Source organism: Podarcis muralis, chromosome 3, assembly GCF_964188315.1.
Source record: "Podarcis muralis chromosome 3, rPodMur119.hap1.1, whole genome shotgun sequence".
Taxonomy (NCBI): domain Eukaryota; kingdom Metazoa; phylum Chordata; class Lepidosauria; order Squamata; family Lacertidae; genus Podarcis; species Podarcis muralis.
The window spans coordinates 63,200,587-63,215,743 of record NC_135657.1 but is presented as its reverse complement, the minus strand read 5'-3'; the positions used below and the strand labels follow the sequence as shown (position 1 = coordinate 63,215,743).

Below are 15,157 nucleotides of genomic sequence, written 5' to 3'. Positions count from 1 at the left end.
CATCTGCCATTGGAGGGGAATGTGTAGACCTAGTAGCTTGCTCACTCAAAGTCCACATAGGATAAAATAGTTTTGTTGAAATGATTGAGATGGAACCAACATTTGCAGCCCCTTAACGACAAGCAGTTCCCTAGCAAAGGTGCTTCTTCAAAAAAGACCTTGTATGTCACAGTTATTAGCATGATTTTAGTGTGTTGATTGGGGTTCCCCTTCAAGATCTTGGGGCATGGAGAGTTTTAAATGTGTGCTATTAAAATGTAGATCTGTCTATGTTTCAGATACTGAATCTGTGTATCTTCTTGCAGATTTGGCATACAGCAATGTTTCAAGGGTTGAAAGCTGGCACCTACTATTGGCCTGGATCCGAAGCTAAAATCAATGGAACATACCCTAACATCTTTAAGGTGTACAACAAGTAAGTTGGAGTTTTAGAAAAAGAAAAAGAAATTGTTGTTGCTGCTATATCCTACCTTTTCTCCTGACAGGGACTCAAGACATCTTACAGCTAAAATTTCATTTCATTCTATTTATCTGTTGAAGATGTTGTACATGATTCTTTCCCTTACATATTTTTTTCTTTACAACATTCCTTTGAGGTAAGCAGGCTGAGAGGCTGTAACTGGCTCAAAGTGACAGATGTATTTGTATGTGACGTATACACGTACGGGAAAAGCTTCCTCATGTGGAATAGAATGTCCCTATTTTCATGTGAGAAACGTTGGGGGGCATGAAATCTAGACACCACAAGTTCCCTGTTCATGGTCTGCATCATTGTTCTGTTGCAGAATAAATTTCCCTGATGGCTAAATAATAACATTAATTATTATTCTTTGCAGGTCAGTTACATTTGAACAAAGAGTTACAGAGCTGCTGAAGTGGTTTGAACTCCCAAAATCTGAAAGGTAACAGTTTAGGAAGCTTTTGGCAGTGCTTTTGTTCTTGTGAAATGTTTATCAAGCCTATTTATTGTATACTAAGGATCTTTTGCCAGTGTGTGTGTGTGTGTGTGTGTTTTCTTCAACCTTTCTTTTTACCTAGGTTTTATCTGGAGGGTTTTCAATATATGTCATCTCTTTTTGGGCAGGGTGGGATTTGTTAGATCTGTCTGGATGTATTTTTTTGGTTCTTATTCTGTTTTGGTTAATATACTTCATTTTAATGTTCTGTACTACTTTTGTAAGGCACACATCCAGCTGGTGGCTTTCTGTTCTAAAAAAAAGTTTAACCTCGTGCACATTTCTGCACCTTCCTTTGAGTGAAGGCTGGCCACGATTCCTTTCCATGCAGTCACAATGCACTTTTCTTTTGAACTCTAGGCCTGATTTCTATACATTGTACATTGAGGAACCGGACTCAGCAGGACATAAATATGGACCAGCTCATGGTGAAGTAAGTTTTTCTTTTTCCAATCCTATAAGCCATAAATAAACATGTAGGATACACAAACCACAGTCATGTGACACAGCTTGCAATGTGGTTAAGTTGAGCATCAGCTAGGAACTGATGAGATTCCTGCATCACAGAGGGTTGGACTAGATGACCCTCCGGGTCCCTTCTATGATTCTATGAACTAACATATTTTACACAGCCCATCATCCAACCTCCTAACACACCAGAGGACCAGACAGTAAGGGGGTAAGCAGACAAAGTGGATGTAAGCATCATAATCTAGTTATACTGGAGTGGGTTGGGGTTTTCCAACAGAAAACGAGTATGGGGATGAAAAAAATAGGCTACTCTCACTCTACTCCATTGTCCTAATCAGGATTGGGGCTCTGCGTGACTGTACCTGGAGAGCAGAACCTGGAGATTGTTACAGTATATTATAGTTCACTGTGCATCCTAAAAGGATTGTGTAATATTGATGATAATATACATCTTGTTCTGATTAACCCAATACACAAGAATCTCTCAATATGAATGAACTGATGTACTAAATGGGACTCCAGTTCAAAAATACCTTTAAAAACACCAGGAGGCAATAGAAAAAAAATATTTCAAAAGTATGCTTGTTCTGTTTTGTCCCATATTCTGTTATGGTATACTTGATCTTGAACACACTTTGAAGGGGAAACACTATTGAAATCTTTTCTCCTTTTGTTTTAGACAGTTAAAGCCTTACAAAAGGCAGATGAGACCCTGGGAATGTTAATGGAAGGTCTAAGACAAAGAAAATTGGACAATTGTGTCAATATCATACTTGTGGCTGATCATGGTATGACTGCTTTGTTCTTCCATCATTAGGTGCTATCATTAGGCAGGGTGAGGCAACCACCTCAGGCAACAGATGCCTGAGGAGGGAAGGATGGCAAGATGTGTTCAGAGGACAGAGCTGTATCTGCCTCGTGGTCTTCCTGAACCCCCTAACCTTAGTCTACGGCTCACAGGGGTGCTGGGGGATGCTGTCCCATCACTAGTGTTGAAGAAAGATTCTCTTCTGGTTGGCTGCTCAAGGAATGGGTGGGGTGAGCAGGACGCTATCCTGCCTTTTGCCTCAGTCAACAAAATATCTTGGGCCAGCCCCTTTTGTGTCTCAGTATAGAGCTTTATTGATCTTGCAAACTAATAATAATAATAATAATAATTTTTATTATTTATACCCCGCCCATCTGGCTGGGTTTTCCCAGCCACTTTGGGCAGCTCCCAACAGAATATTAAAACAGAATAAAACATCAAACTTCTCTAACAGGGCTCCCTTCCAATGTCTTGTAAAAGTCAGATAGTTGTTTATTTCCTTGACATGAGATGGGAGGGTGTTCCACAGGGCAGGCGCCACCACTGAGAAGGCCCTCTGCCTGGTTCCCTGTAACCTCACTTCTCGCAGTGAGGGAACCGCCAGAAGGCCCTTGGCTCTGGATCTTAGTGTCCGGGCTGAATGATGGGGTTGGAAATGCTCATTCAGGTATACTGGACCAAGGCTGTTTAGGGCTTTAAAGGTTAGCACCAACACTTTGAATTGTGCTCGGAAACGTACTGGAAGCCAATGTAGGTCTTTCAGGACTGGTGGTGTTGTCATGGTCCGGTCTACGGGCGATCAAAGTCCCGGCTGAGGACGTCGGGACCGGGGGCAAGATGGCAGGGTGGGACCAGAAACGAGAGTCCAGAGGGTCAGGAAGCAAGAAGTCCCGAAGTCAAGGGTCCAAGGGTCGAGAAGCAAGGAGTCACGAAGTCAAGGGTCCGAGGGTCGAGAAGCAAGGAGTCACGAAGTCAAGGGTCCAAGGGTCAAGAAGCAGGGAGTCAGGAAGACGAGGTCTGAGGATCAAGAAGCCAAACGCAGCAAGGCAGGAAACGTGTTGCTGTGGCAAAGAGCCAAAGGGAAATGCTGACCTTATATCCCTTCCCGGCTCTTGCCACCAGGTGCAGTGAGTTAGCAAGTGGCCTCACCTGCACCTTGCCTCTCCAGAACAAACTTAGGAAGGCCCCAGTCCTGCGAAGCCCTACTGGTCACTGGGCCTGACTCCTGCACGTACCCCTGGCAGTTGTATGGTCTTGGCGGCCACTCCCAATATTTGTTGAATAGTTTAACCATCTCTTCTCTTTCCTTAGGCATGGATCAGACACTCTGTGAGCAGATGGAATTCATGACAGATTATTTTGAGGACGTTAATTTTTATATGTACGAAGGACCGGCACCTCGTATTCGATCAAGGAATATTCCAAACGACTTCTTTTCATGTAAGCTTTGGGCATAGGATGATAGATCCATAGAATTAGAGAGCTGGGAGGGATCTAGGGCTTGCAGACCATCTAGCACAAACCCCTGCTCAGGACAGGAAATCTAGAGCATCCTCAGCAGATGGCTGTCCATCCATTGCTGAAAAGACCAAAAGGAGTGAGGGAGAACTCAACATCCCTCTGGGTCATCCTTTGACAACCCAGTACCCTTCAGATGTTTTGTGCTACAATTCCCATCAGCCCTATAGCATAACTACCAGCTAGCTGAAATCCACTCTGCCAATGCTGCTTTCTGAATGCAGCCCAATAGATAGGACTAGAACCAACTGTAGCACAGTTCCCCCAGTTCCCATTCCATAGCATCAGTCCAGGAGGATACCATGGTCAATGGTACCAGAAGCTGCAGAGAAATCAAGGAGCAGAAGCAAAGTCACGCTTGCTCATCCCACTCCCTGTAAAAGTCACCCATCAGGCCCAAAAAGCATGACCCAGTCCCACAGCCAAGCTTGAACCCAGATTTGGTTCTTAAATTCTTACAAAATGTCAAAACGGATTAAAAGGGTTGGATCATTATATGTAATTTTGAATCCAGAGTCTAATGTTTTGATTTTCTTCCAAACAGTTGATTCAGCAGGCATTGTTAAAAATCTTACGGTGAGTAAGCATTTAATCTCTCATTTTCCTTGTAGCTTTAGTAAGAAAACAGCAAGTATATTATTATTATTATTATTATTATTATTATTATTATTATTATTATTATTATTACTATTCTTAACAGTAGATTTATATATTGTACATTGTCAACTGCCCTGAGATCTATGGACGAAGGGGGTTTCATCCATAGATTTCAGGGCAGTTGACAATGTAGTTGATGCATTTTTTTCCAAAGTGTAATTTCTGCAGTAGACTCATGTTGTTTTCTTTGGCAGATGTGCTACATGTAACCTATATCAATATATAGATCACAATTTTTTATGGGGGTTAGGATAAATAATTTTAAATGTGCAAATACTGGTATATATCAATTAAGGTAGCATCCTAACTTTGTTCTGTGGAACACAGCCATGAATTTCTGTTGGGAAAATCAGCACACTGCCATCAGTAAGAACTTTTGTGACTCCTGTCTGGTGTTTTCATGAAGGAATTACAGCATACCCTTTCTTCTCTGTGGTTAGAAGTATTTATTTGTGTCTTTGTGTTCTGCAATGTGAAGATCTCACAAGTTCACTTTTCCAATTTTAGTGCCGAAAGCCCACACAGCACCTCAAAGCCTACTTGACTCCAAATTTGCCAAAGCGATTGCACTACGTTAACAATATCCGTATTGACAAAGTTCACCTTATGATGCAGCGGCAGTGGTTGGGTGTGAGGTATGGTACTGATGGTGACCTCATCATCATCATCATCATCATCATCATTTCTATACCACTTTATATTTTTAAGAAAAATCTCAAAGCGGTTTAAAGGTAAAGGTAAAGGTACCCCTGCCCGTACGGGCCAGTCTTGACAGACTCTAGGGTTGTGCGCTCATCTCACTCTATAGGCCGGGAGCCAGCAGACACTTCCGGGTCACGTGGCCAGCGTGACAAGCTGCATCTGGCGAGCCAGCGCAGCACACGGAACGCCGTTTACCTTCCCGCTGGTAAGCGGTCCCTATTTATCTACTTGCACCCGAAGGTGCTTTCGAACTGCTAGGTTGGCAGGCGCTGGGACCGAACGATGGGAGCGCACCCCGCCGCGGGGATTCGAACCGCCGACCATGCGATCGGCAAGCCCTAGGCGCTGAGGCTTTAACCCACAGCGCCACCCGCGTTTACAGCATATTAATACATCCAGAATCAAACATTTCTGAAGAAAGTCAAATATAAAGTATACAGTCAAAGCAACATAATTAACAGAAAACTAAAATGTTATCGTAAAGATTTCAAAATAAAACATTACAAAGGAGGTCAGCTACAGAATACATACTTAACACTAACAAAGTTAACATTAAAACATTTTAAAAAACTACACATTGCTAAGTGAAGTCAAATATAAAATGCACATTTAAAACAGCATAATTAACAAGAGAATAAAATACTACCATAAGCATGGTACAGCTGTTTGGCAGGCACAAAAAGATGGGGCAAAAGCATCCAATAATTAAGGTTTGTTGTCAGGCATAGCGATGCCCCTCCAGTCTCACCAGGAGCCTCTTTGGTAGGGCTGGGTGAGTCTGGGCCCCGCCCCTAGGCCAGGTGGACTCTGCACCAGATTTTGGGGTATCATTAAAGGGCAGGTGCTTTATCTATTCATTCAGATTATACCCTTTTTTATATAAAATGTTATGAGCGGTTTATAAAAAAATATTTTAAAAGGGTAGAAACACACCAAAGAAAAAAGAGTTTCTTCCTGGCACCTACTTTGCAGGGAGAGTGTGCAAGTTCCCCAGCAGCCCTTCTTCTCACTGTGACAGACACCATTGTCCTTTCTCTCCCTTTTGCAGCCACAGGGAAACAGATCAATTTTTGTCTCTTAGGCCTAGAACTTCATATCTTGTCACCCCTGTGTGCCTCAGTTCCTCAGGCTCCCTTCCTGCAAAAGTGAGCTCAGGTACTGAGATCTTTTCCTTTTCATTCAGCCAGACTTTGTTCTGCTGTCAGGTGAATACCATTTCATTCAGCCAGCCAGTGTGAACTGCTTCTAGTTTGACTGTTTTTCTGCTCTGCAATTCTATTCTTTTAGTTTATTTTTTTCAGTTTGATTGTTGGGAATATCTCTGTAAGTCACCTTGTGAATGTTAACTTTCTAAGTAAATGTAAAATCACATAAACAAATCAAAACAGAAACTCATAAAGTTCCATATTAATGAACCTCTTGAGAATTCCACTGACTTCCACTGAACTGACGTAGTTGTCTCATCATGTCATTGAAGTTTCGCAACTCCTGAGAATGTAGATTTCCTTCATTAATATTTTCAAAGAAATCATAGGGCCATGTGACCTTACATCTGGACATTTCAGCTTAGTTTTGTCAGAATGCAGTTAGGATAAACCAAACCATGTCAAATCCCAGCCTGTCCCATCCGGATTTTGCAAGTACAGTGGTACCTTGGTTCTCAAACTTAATCTGTTCCGGAAGTCCATTCCAAAACCAAAGCATTCCAATAATGAAAATAATGCAAAATGGATTAATCCATTCCAGACTTTCAAAACAATCCCTAAAACAGCAATTTAACATGAATTTTACTCTCTAATGAGACCATCGATCCACAAAATGAAAGCAATAAACAATGTACTGCAGTCACATAATCAATCAATCAGTCAGTCAGTAGCTGAACTGGGTTCCACACAGTCACAAAAACAGACAAAAAGAGCCACAAAAACAAAAACACAAAATATGGTAAATAGCAAAAATGGACAGACCTCAGCATAACACTCAAAATGGTTCAGCTTCTGAAAAAAGTTTGCAGACCAGAACACTTGCTTCCAGGTTTGCAGTGTTTGGGTTCCAAGTTGCTTGAGTACCAAGGCATCTGAGAACCAAGGTACAGTACCACTGTATATCTGCGAATGTTAGACTCATGGAAGCTTTTTGTCAAACTGCTGATGAAACTTCTGATCAAGGCAGAATGCTGACATTTCTGTGTAAAGACAGCAGACTCTTCAGTACCAGTTGCTGGGGATCAGTAACAGAAGAAGGCTATTGAGTTCATTGGACTGTTTGTGCATAGTCAGAAGTATCTGGATGGCTACTACCTTTGGAATACAAATAATCCTGAAAGGCAGAGAAGGGGAACTTGTGGCTCTAGCAGCAGCCAGCATGGCCAATGGCTCAGGAATGAGAGTTGCTGTAGTCTAGAAGGGCACAGGCTCCCCATTCCTTCTGCATGGCAACATCCATGTCTTCATTTCATAATCCTTGATGAACACTGTGATTCCTCCATCTTTCTGCATTAGATCCTAACACTTGCAGGCCTTTTAGATTTTAAAATCAGGTGCAGACGTCTGTCCCCACCACTGCTTTCTGCACAATTGTACTGATCTCTTGACATCTCATGCAGTTTGAATTTACAATAGCCACACAATTCAAGGAGCTGGGAATAATTTGTTTTGGCATGTATTTATTGTTCAACCTTGCATATGAGGAATTTCCAAAGTATCAAAAGTGCTTTCAAATATTGGGTGTGGGTTTGTTGGAGTTATGTGCTGAAGTTACTCCAAATCGTTACAAAAGAGTCAACATAAAATATTTCCAGTAAATGACTCCTGTAGTTTGGCAGCCTTGTTTATTCTGTCTTGCCTTCCAAAAGTCACAGCAGTGAGTAAGCAAAAAATTTCCAGGCAAATGCAGTCATTGTTAGTCAAAATATTGTAGAATTTCTTTTATGGCTCAAAGGAAAGGAGGAAACAGTGTAAAAAAAGGAAATAAAAGAAATAGTTCTGAAATATGTAAATGAACCACAACTTTATAAAGCTAAATAATTTTTATACAACAATTTCCAAGACGATTATGAGCAATTCTGTGTTTGATGTTGTTGTCATTTTGCTGTAGTTACCCCTTCGTTGCCGTAGTGTTTTCCACCACAAATACATACATCCCCTTTCACACCCATCCACATGTGTTTGGGAGCTGGAGTTGGTCCATGGCTCCCTGACATGTGTCCTTGAGATATAAAGATGAGCATCTTTGGTTCTCACTCTTCCTCTTTGCTACTCAGAACCCAGTTGCAATTCTGGTATGCAGACATCATAGCTGCACAAAGTGTAGAGCCACTCCAAAATACAACACTTCCCTGACACACTTACTAATGGCCTAAGATGTGAAGAGTGCTACTGCTTTGTTTGAATTTGTCTCCACATTTCAGTGTTTATAGTTTCTAAGGCAGATGACAAGTTTAAAACACAAATAAAAACAGCAAATAAGCAAGAAAATAATACGAGGACATAGCACCAGACGAGCATCTCTGGTGAGAGTTCCATATGTTTGCCCATCAGCTGCTGCTTTAGTATCATTTTATCTTGGTTAGGTCTTTCTTCTTCCTAGAATAATACCATCCAATCAGAAACCATGCTGTTAGTGAATGTGATGATGCCACAGTGCTATTTGGCTGTGTGAATATATCATTGAGATCAAATTAATTCCATTCAGGGGACAGCAACTTCCTGAGTAGGTGGAGTATTTTCATACAATCACCCTTTCGAAGCAGAATTATTGACCAAAATTGCTGAAGGGAGTGCCTTTTTACATTGATTGCAAAAATAGCCCCTCTCTAGAGTCAGCTCTTATTTGAAATACTTAATATTTCTTGTTGAAGCTGACATGTTAGTTCAACATCTGTCTTTTTTCAGGTCTAAAAGCTATACACGTTGTGGTGGTGGTAACCATGGCTTTGACAATGAGTTCAAAAGTATGCAGGTAAGGGTTTTTTAAAAAATAAATAAATATAGAAAAACCTATTTATCTGTTATTTTCTGTAAGCATTTGCCACAGAATCAACTCCAACATTTCTCATGTCCTGCATGGGTGCTGTTTTACACTAATACATGACTTACAATCCATGGGCCAGAGGGTGTGTTGAGTAGATGCACCAACAAAACGTGAAGTGTGTTATGAGACCTCTTTGAGGGTAAAGGAACTACTTGAAGGCTTATGTCAAATCATAAAACCCTGGGTTGCTTATGCATCCAAAATTGTCTAAGCTAGACTGTTAAAATTTGCTTTTTTTCTTCTGGAATAAACCTCATGTCTCAAATCAGTAGTTTCTCCCATGTATGGCTTGAGTCAAACTTTTGCTAAACTAGCTTTATTTTATTGTTTTAAACAAACCTTCTGAAAGCTGTTTAGTAACACCATTTTTATTATGACTACCCAGGCCATCTTTGTGGCACATGGACCAGGATTTAAAGAAAAAACTGAGGTGAAGCCTTTTGAAAACATTGAGGTTTACAATTTAATGTGTGGTGAGTATTAACTAGATTATGTCTGTTTTGTCACCAATAGTTTTAAGATTGGAGCAAAGTAAACTGAACTCAGTATGCAAAGAACATTTAATTGCTACACAAACATATTGTACTACTTCAGGACATAATGCAAACATATATCGTGGAGTTCAGATGGGTACCTTGAGGTTATAATCCTTCCTACGTGGTAGGTGTACTGAGGAACAGAATAGCTGTTCTGTATTTTGTATTATGAAAAACAGGCATATCCACTGCTCTGACTTCCAGATTGGGACACCTACAAAGAATGCGGCTGCACAGTAGATTCCATGGCCCTTCATCCTATGCGTAAATGGTGTGACTCTCTATTTAGAGGACATCATCCTGCCAGTGATGGCAGCCACAGTTTTCTTCTTCAGCTTTATGCACAGAGAAAATAGTTCTTCTTGACTCATAATATGGGAGGGCAGGTTTTGGAAGTCAACAGTAGGGAGGCAAGCGTTTCCACAGCTGAAGCTGTGAGGGCATAATCAAAGGAATGTACTGAAATGATACGGCCAAAGCTGGAGTGTACTACTTATGCAGCCCAACTTTTGGCACAGGCCCAATTCACCCATTAACAGTGCATGTAGTTGCCCCGTAACCATGGCTGGCCCTCATGTTTGGCTGAGGGAACCAACATGGGACAGCAAGATCATGTGGGAAATGACCACACCAGTAGAAGGAAAAGTAGTATTGGCATGACAGCTTTCTTCATGAGTGATTCATAGGAACACTACAAAGCTGCCTTATAAGGAGCCAGACCATTGGTCCATCTTGCTAAGTATTGTTTGCATTACAGTAGCTTTCCAGGGTTTCAGGCCGGGGACATTCGCAACCCTACCTGGATATACCAGATTTTAAACCTGCTCTAACACGCAGTTCCAGCCCTTTCCCAAAAGCACCATGACAAATTTTCATTGAATTTTACAGTGGGTAAGGTACAGAGTCTAACCAGAGAAGACACTCCCATACCACACAGCACCGTATCAATTTGACCCTAAACATATTCCAGTCAATAACCCGGTGCATTCTTCTCAAGAATCAAAGCAGCTGGCAAAATGGCAATGTTGGGTTCTTTAGCAGGAAATCCTCGTGCATTTTTATAAACAGCCAAGTTTACATCACCTAGAGGAAATTAGCTCTTGTTCAAGTTAAGCCTTGCACAGAGCCTGCCCCAAAGAAATCATTTTCACTTTCCGTGACAGATCTGCTTAAGATTACGCCAGCAGCAAACAATGGTACACATGGTACCTTGAATCACCTACTGAAGGTTCCTTTTTACACTCCGTCACCTGCGAAAGAAGAGTCAGCTCCTTCTCTATGCCCCATGAATTCCCCCGCATCACCAGATGTTTCTGGATGTGTCTGCAGCTTGGTAAGTCTGAACAGGATCAGTAACTCCTAAAACGGTTAGACGTTCATTTCCCACCCCTCACCCGAAAGCAAGAAGTAGTGATACCCACCAACCTGGATGGCTTTAAAAGAGGATTGGGGAAAAACCATGTTATTCCTGTTATTAACGTTGGGAAAACGGAGTTGGAGTAGGATAAAGCTACTAACCACATTGTCTATGGGCTACCTCTGCTCTTCAAAACAGGGGCGAGTGCTGTAGCACTCAGGGCCTTCATATGGGCTGCCCATTGACATCTGGTTGGCCACTGTGGATGCTGGGTTAATGACCTTATCCAGCAAGCTCTTTTCATATTCTTGTGGGTTTTTTGTTTTTTTTAGTTGAACTTTTAAAATGTGAACTATCTATTTGTGAATCATTTTACATGGGGTTTCTATACAAAGAATAAGGATGCCGACACAGGAGTGAAAGCTCTTCCTGTCACTGATGTTGGGAAGGAAGGAAGGAAGGAAGGAAGGAAGGAAGGAAGGAAGGAAGAAGGGGGAAATGCAGGTTTCTCTCTCTCCCAGGCTTCCTTCTGCAGCAGTGGGTGTTTGGGACTCCTGCAAGGGAATGGGGAAAGCAGGTTCACAAGATATAAAGGTGGGAGGTTTTGAAGGGCGTGGTGGGTTTGGTATGGGGTGGCGACTTGGTGGGGTTGGCAAGTGAAGCAAGCAATGGCAGCAGTTCCTTGCACTTTTGTCTGTCTGCTTGTTTTTAGATAACAGATGTTAATGCGATAAATGAAAGATTGAAGCTCACTGATGAAGCAAGTGAGTATTGCCTCTACTCCTTTTCCGTCCATCTGTTGGGGCCTCGGATTAACAGTCTCCTAAACTCCCCTCAAGCAGCTGAATAGTGACAGTGGTTAGAGAAATATTTGGGGACCCCAACCCTTCTCAAAGGTGTTGTTGGACTCCCATCAGCCCCAGCCACCATGGCCATTGGTCAGGCATGATGGCCCGACAGTATCTGGAGGGCCACGGGTTTACCACTCTCCAGGCTATAGGGTAGGGGAATATGCAAGGAAAGTAGCAGACAGGGAAAAGGCAGAAGTAGAGGGCAAGTTGTTTAGCTGAATGTGAAAGATGAAGTGGTGGATACAGTGGTGCAGTGGTTAGAGTGCTGGACTAGAACCTGGGAGGCCAGGGTTCAAATTCATACTAGGCCATGAAGCTCGCTGGGTGACCTTGGGCCAGTCACTGTCTCTGGTTAAATATGGACAGGGAAAGCCATATGCACCACCTTGAGTTCACTAGAGAAAAAAGGTGGGATATAAATGCAATAAGTAATAAAAATTTGAACCAGAAACAAGATAAGTTTGGCAGAGAATATACCAGGCAGCAGCTTGCCCAAAATTTCAAATCATCTTTATAACCATGCTCCCCTTTTCAAATTTATTGGAAAGCAAAGACTCTGAATAAGCACATGTATTTCATCGTAACTTCACAAAAAACTGTATTCAGTTTCTGCATGCCCACCAAAGCCATCTCCCCCCCCCCCCAGGTCATCATATAAATGTGGAACTCAGTAATTATGGTTTATATTCTAGAGAAGATGTCCGAAGCTTCTAATTTGCCTTATGGTAGACCCAAGGTCTTACAGAAAGAGAATACCTATTGCCTCCTTCACCAGAATAAATATGTGAGTGGATACAGCCAAAACATCTGGATGCCACTATGGAGTTCTTATACTGTCAACAAACCAGTAAGTTTTCAGATTTATATACCTTTTGAAGTGCAATGAAAGGCCATACACGGGGAAGGGCTGTGGCAAAACTGCTCATTGCAGGAACGTCAGGCAGTTATCACTGTGTTTGTATGTTTGTAAAATGGGCCAGGCAGCAGCTGTTCAGACTGAGTTGGTCTGCTTTGTGGGAAGATGGTACTTAGTGTACGGTCAGGGTTACCAAATTGCCATTGGAAAAGCTGCAGCTTAATGGCAGAGCAACATTCTTTGCATGCAAAAGAATGCAATCCATAGATAGGGCCAGGAAAACTCCCAATGTGAAACCCCAGAGAACTACTGCCAGCCACCTTGAGAGCCAGGTTAGGATCTGGGAGACCTGAGTTCTAATCCTGACTTAGCCATGAACGCTCCAGGTCACCTTGGGCCAGTCCTTGTGTCTCGGCCTAACCAACCTCTTAGAGTTGTTGTGATAATGAAATGGGAGAGCGAGAGTCATGCATGCCACCTTGGACAAGGAAGATTCCACGAACCCCAGTTCACTTAATACTGTAGCAGCTGGGCAAGCCAAAACACCAAGCCCACATGAACTGGCACTGACAACCTGAGCAGCAGAACTTTATGATTCCGCAATATGTGTACTTTGCTTTTTGAGCTAGCAGGGGGAGCACTTCACCGCTGGGAAGAAATTCGAAGGGGAGGAGAACAGAGGAATGAGTCACTGCTTGCAGCAGGACTCCTGTCCAACCTCCACCCTGGCATCAATAGTACCGGGTTATTCTGGTAGCTGAGAGAGAAGAGCGGCAAACACCAGGGAACAGCTTTTCCCAGATGGCAAGCGGCTTCTAATCCTCAGTGAAATTGCTGGACTGGAGATTCAGGAGACACAAAAGGCTGTACTTTTTCATACAATGCATAATTAACTTACAAAACACTGTGGTGGCCTCTAGTTTAGATGGTTATGAAAGAGGATTAGACAAATCTGGGGGATATAATGTCTATTAGTGGTTTTTAGCTATCAAGGCAACATAGAGCCTCCTTTTTCAGAGGAAGTGTACCACTGAATGCTACTTGCTGGTGGGACAACAGTGGAAGAAAGTTATTACCTTCATGTCCTGCATGCATACTTTCCAGAGGCAATGTCTGGCCTGGCCACAGTGGGAAACAGCATTCCCTAGCTGGACTTTTGAGCTGATCTTTTCTTTTTTCTTTTTTAAAAGATATTTATTAAAGTTTCAAACAAAATTACAATAATAAGAAAAAGATAAGAAAAGAAAAAAGAAAATACAAAAGAGCAATTAAAAAAACAAACAATTAAAAAAACCAATCTTTCCATATCTTGTCTTTCGTTTACTTGTTTCCCTGACCTCCTCACACCTCCCTTTTTTGCATTCCAGTTCAATTAGTTAATTCAGCAAATCCTTTCCCTCTTTGTTTTTATCTTAATCCTTTGTCTTGATATATTATAACTTTAGATTCACATCTATTAGCAATCCATTTTTACCTACACCTTTGTAACATTGCTGCTAAAACCACTTAACTTCATTCCAACATCATTCTAACATTCATTAATTTTACATGAGCTGATCTTTTCTTGTAATCCAGAAGTGGGAAACCTTTGGCCCCTTTCTGCTATGTCTCGATCAGAATCTTACACCTCTGGTATTCATGAATTAATCTGGTGTGGGTTTACATAGAACATGGTTGGCTGATGCATCTGTGGCCTTCCAGATGTTGTTGAACTCCAGCTGTCATCAGACCCTGCCAGCATGGCTAATGGTCCGGGACTATGGGAGCTGGAGTCAAACAACATCGGGAGTGGGGCACAGGTTTCTCACCCCTGATATGTTTACATTAGGAGAGATGCTTAAATAAATACATAACCTCTCATTTTAAAAATTATTTTTGCACAATACACAGCTGACTCAAACCCATGCGAAAAGAACGTGTCTGTTTCTTCTGCTTCTCATCTCTGATAATAATCTCTTAAGGCTTGTTTTTTGGCGCAAGGAAAATGACCTCATTGCAGAGGGAGCGTTTTTTGGCATCCATTTATACTTAGACAACACAGCAGTTCCACAACGTGAAGCATCTGTTGCCATACTTTAGGGAGACTGCAGCGGGGATGGAGTTGCTCCTGGGAGACCTAAGCCAGCCCAGAAAAGCCAGGTGGCATCATTGTGGTAAACATCAGAACATGACCATAGGCCTGCCTAGTCCAGCCTCTCACACTGCCTAACCACCTGCCTTGTTAAACTGTGGAATGTGCTGTCACAAGGTACAGTGTTGGCCACCAATCTGGATGGCTTCAAAATGAGATTATATGAAGTAATGGCGGTTAAAGCTTTCAGTGACTGCTAGTAGTCATAATGGCTGTGGTCTACCACCAGTACCAGATGAACACCCAAGTAGGGAGAGTGCTTGTTGCCTTCAGGTTCTGTTT

The 15,157-nt window shown here is 42.1% G+C and overlaps 1 protein-coding gene across 1 annotated transcript in view; it reads left to right on the top strand.

Annotated features, from left to right (window-relative positions):
• ENPP3 (ectonucleotide pyrophosphatase/phosphodiesterase 3) overlaps positions 1-15,157 on the top strand; it is a 47,345-nt gene that overhangs the window by 20,227 nt on the left and 11,961 nt on the right. The window contains exons 7-18 of the mRNA XM_028723437.2: positions 306-415; positions 837-902; positions 1,317-1,389; positions 2,107-2,215; positions 3,547-3,675; positions 4,298-4,329; positions 4,918-5,045; positions 9,006-9,072; positions 9,530-9,617; positions 10,844-11,013; positions 11,750-11,801; positions 12,581-12,735. Of these exons, the coding sequence (XP_028579270.2) occupies positions 306-415; positions 837-902; positions 1,317-1,389; positions 2,107-2,215; positions 3,547-3,675; positions 4,298-4,329; positions 4,918-5,045; positions 9,006-9,072; positions 9,530-9,617; positions 10,844-11,013; positions 11,750-11,801; positions 12,581-12,735 (1,179 nt within the window). The remainder of the gene's footprint in view (positions 1-305; positions 416-836; positions 903-1,316; positions 1,390-2,106; positions 2,216-3,546; positions 3,676-4,297; positions 4,330-4,917; positions 5,046-9,005; positions 9,073-9,529; positions 9,618-10,843; positions 11,014-11,749; positions 11,802-12,580; positions 12,736-15,157) is intronic.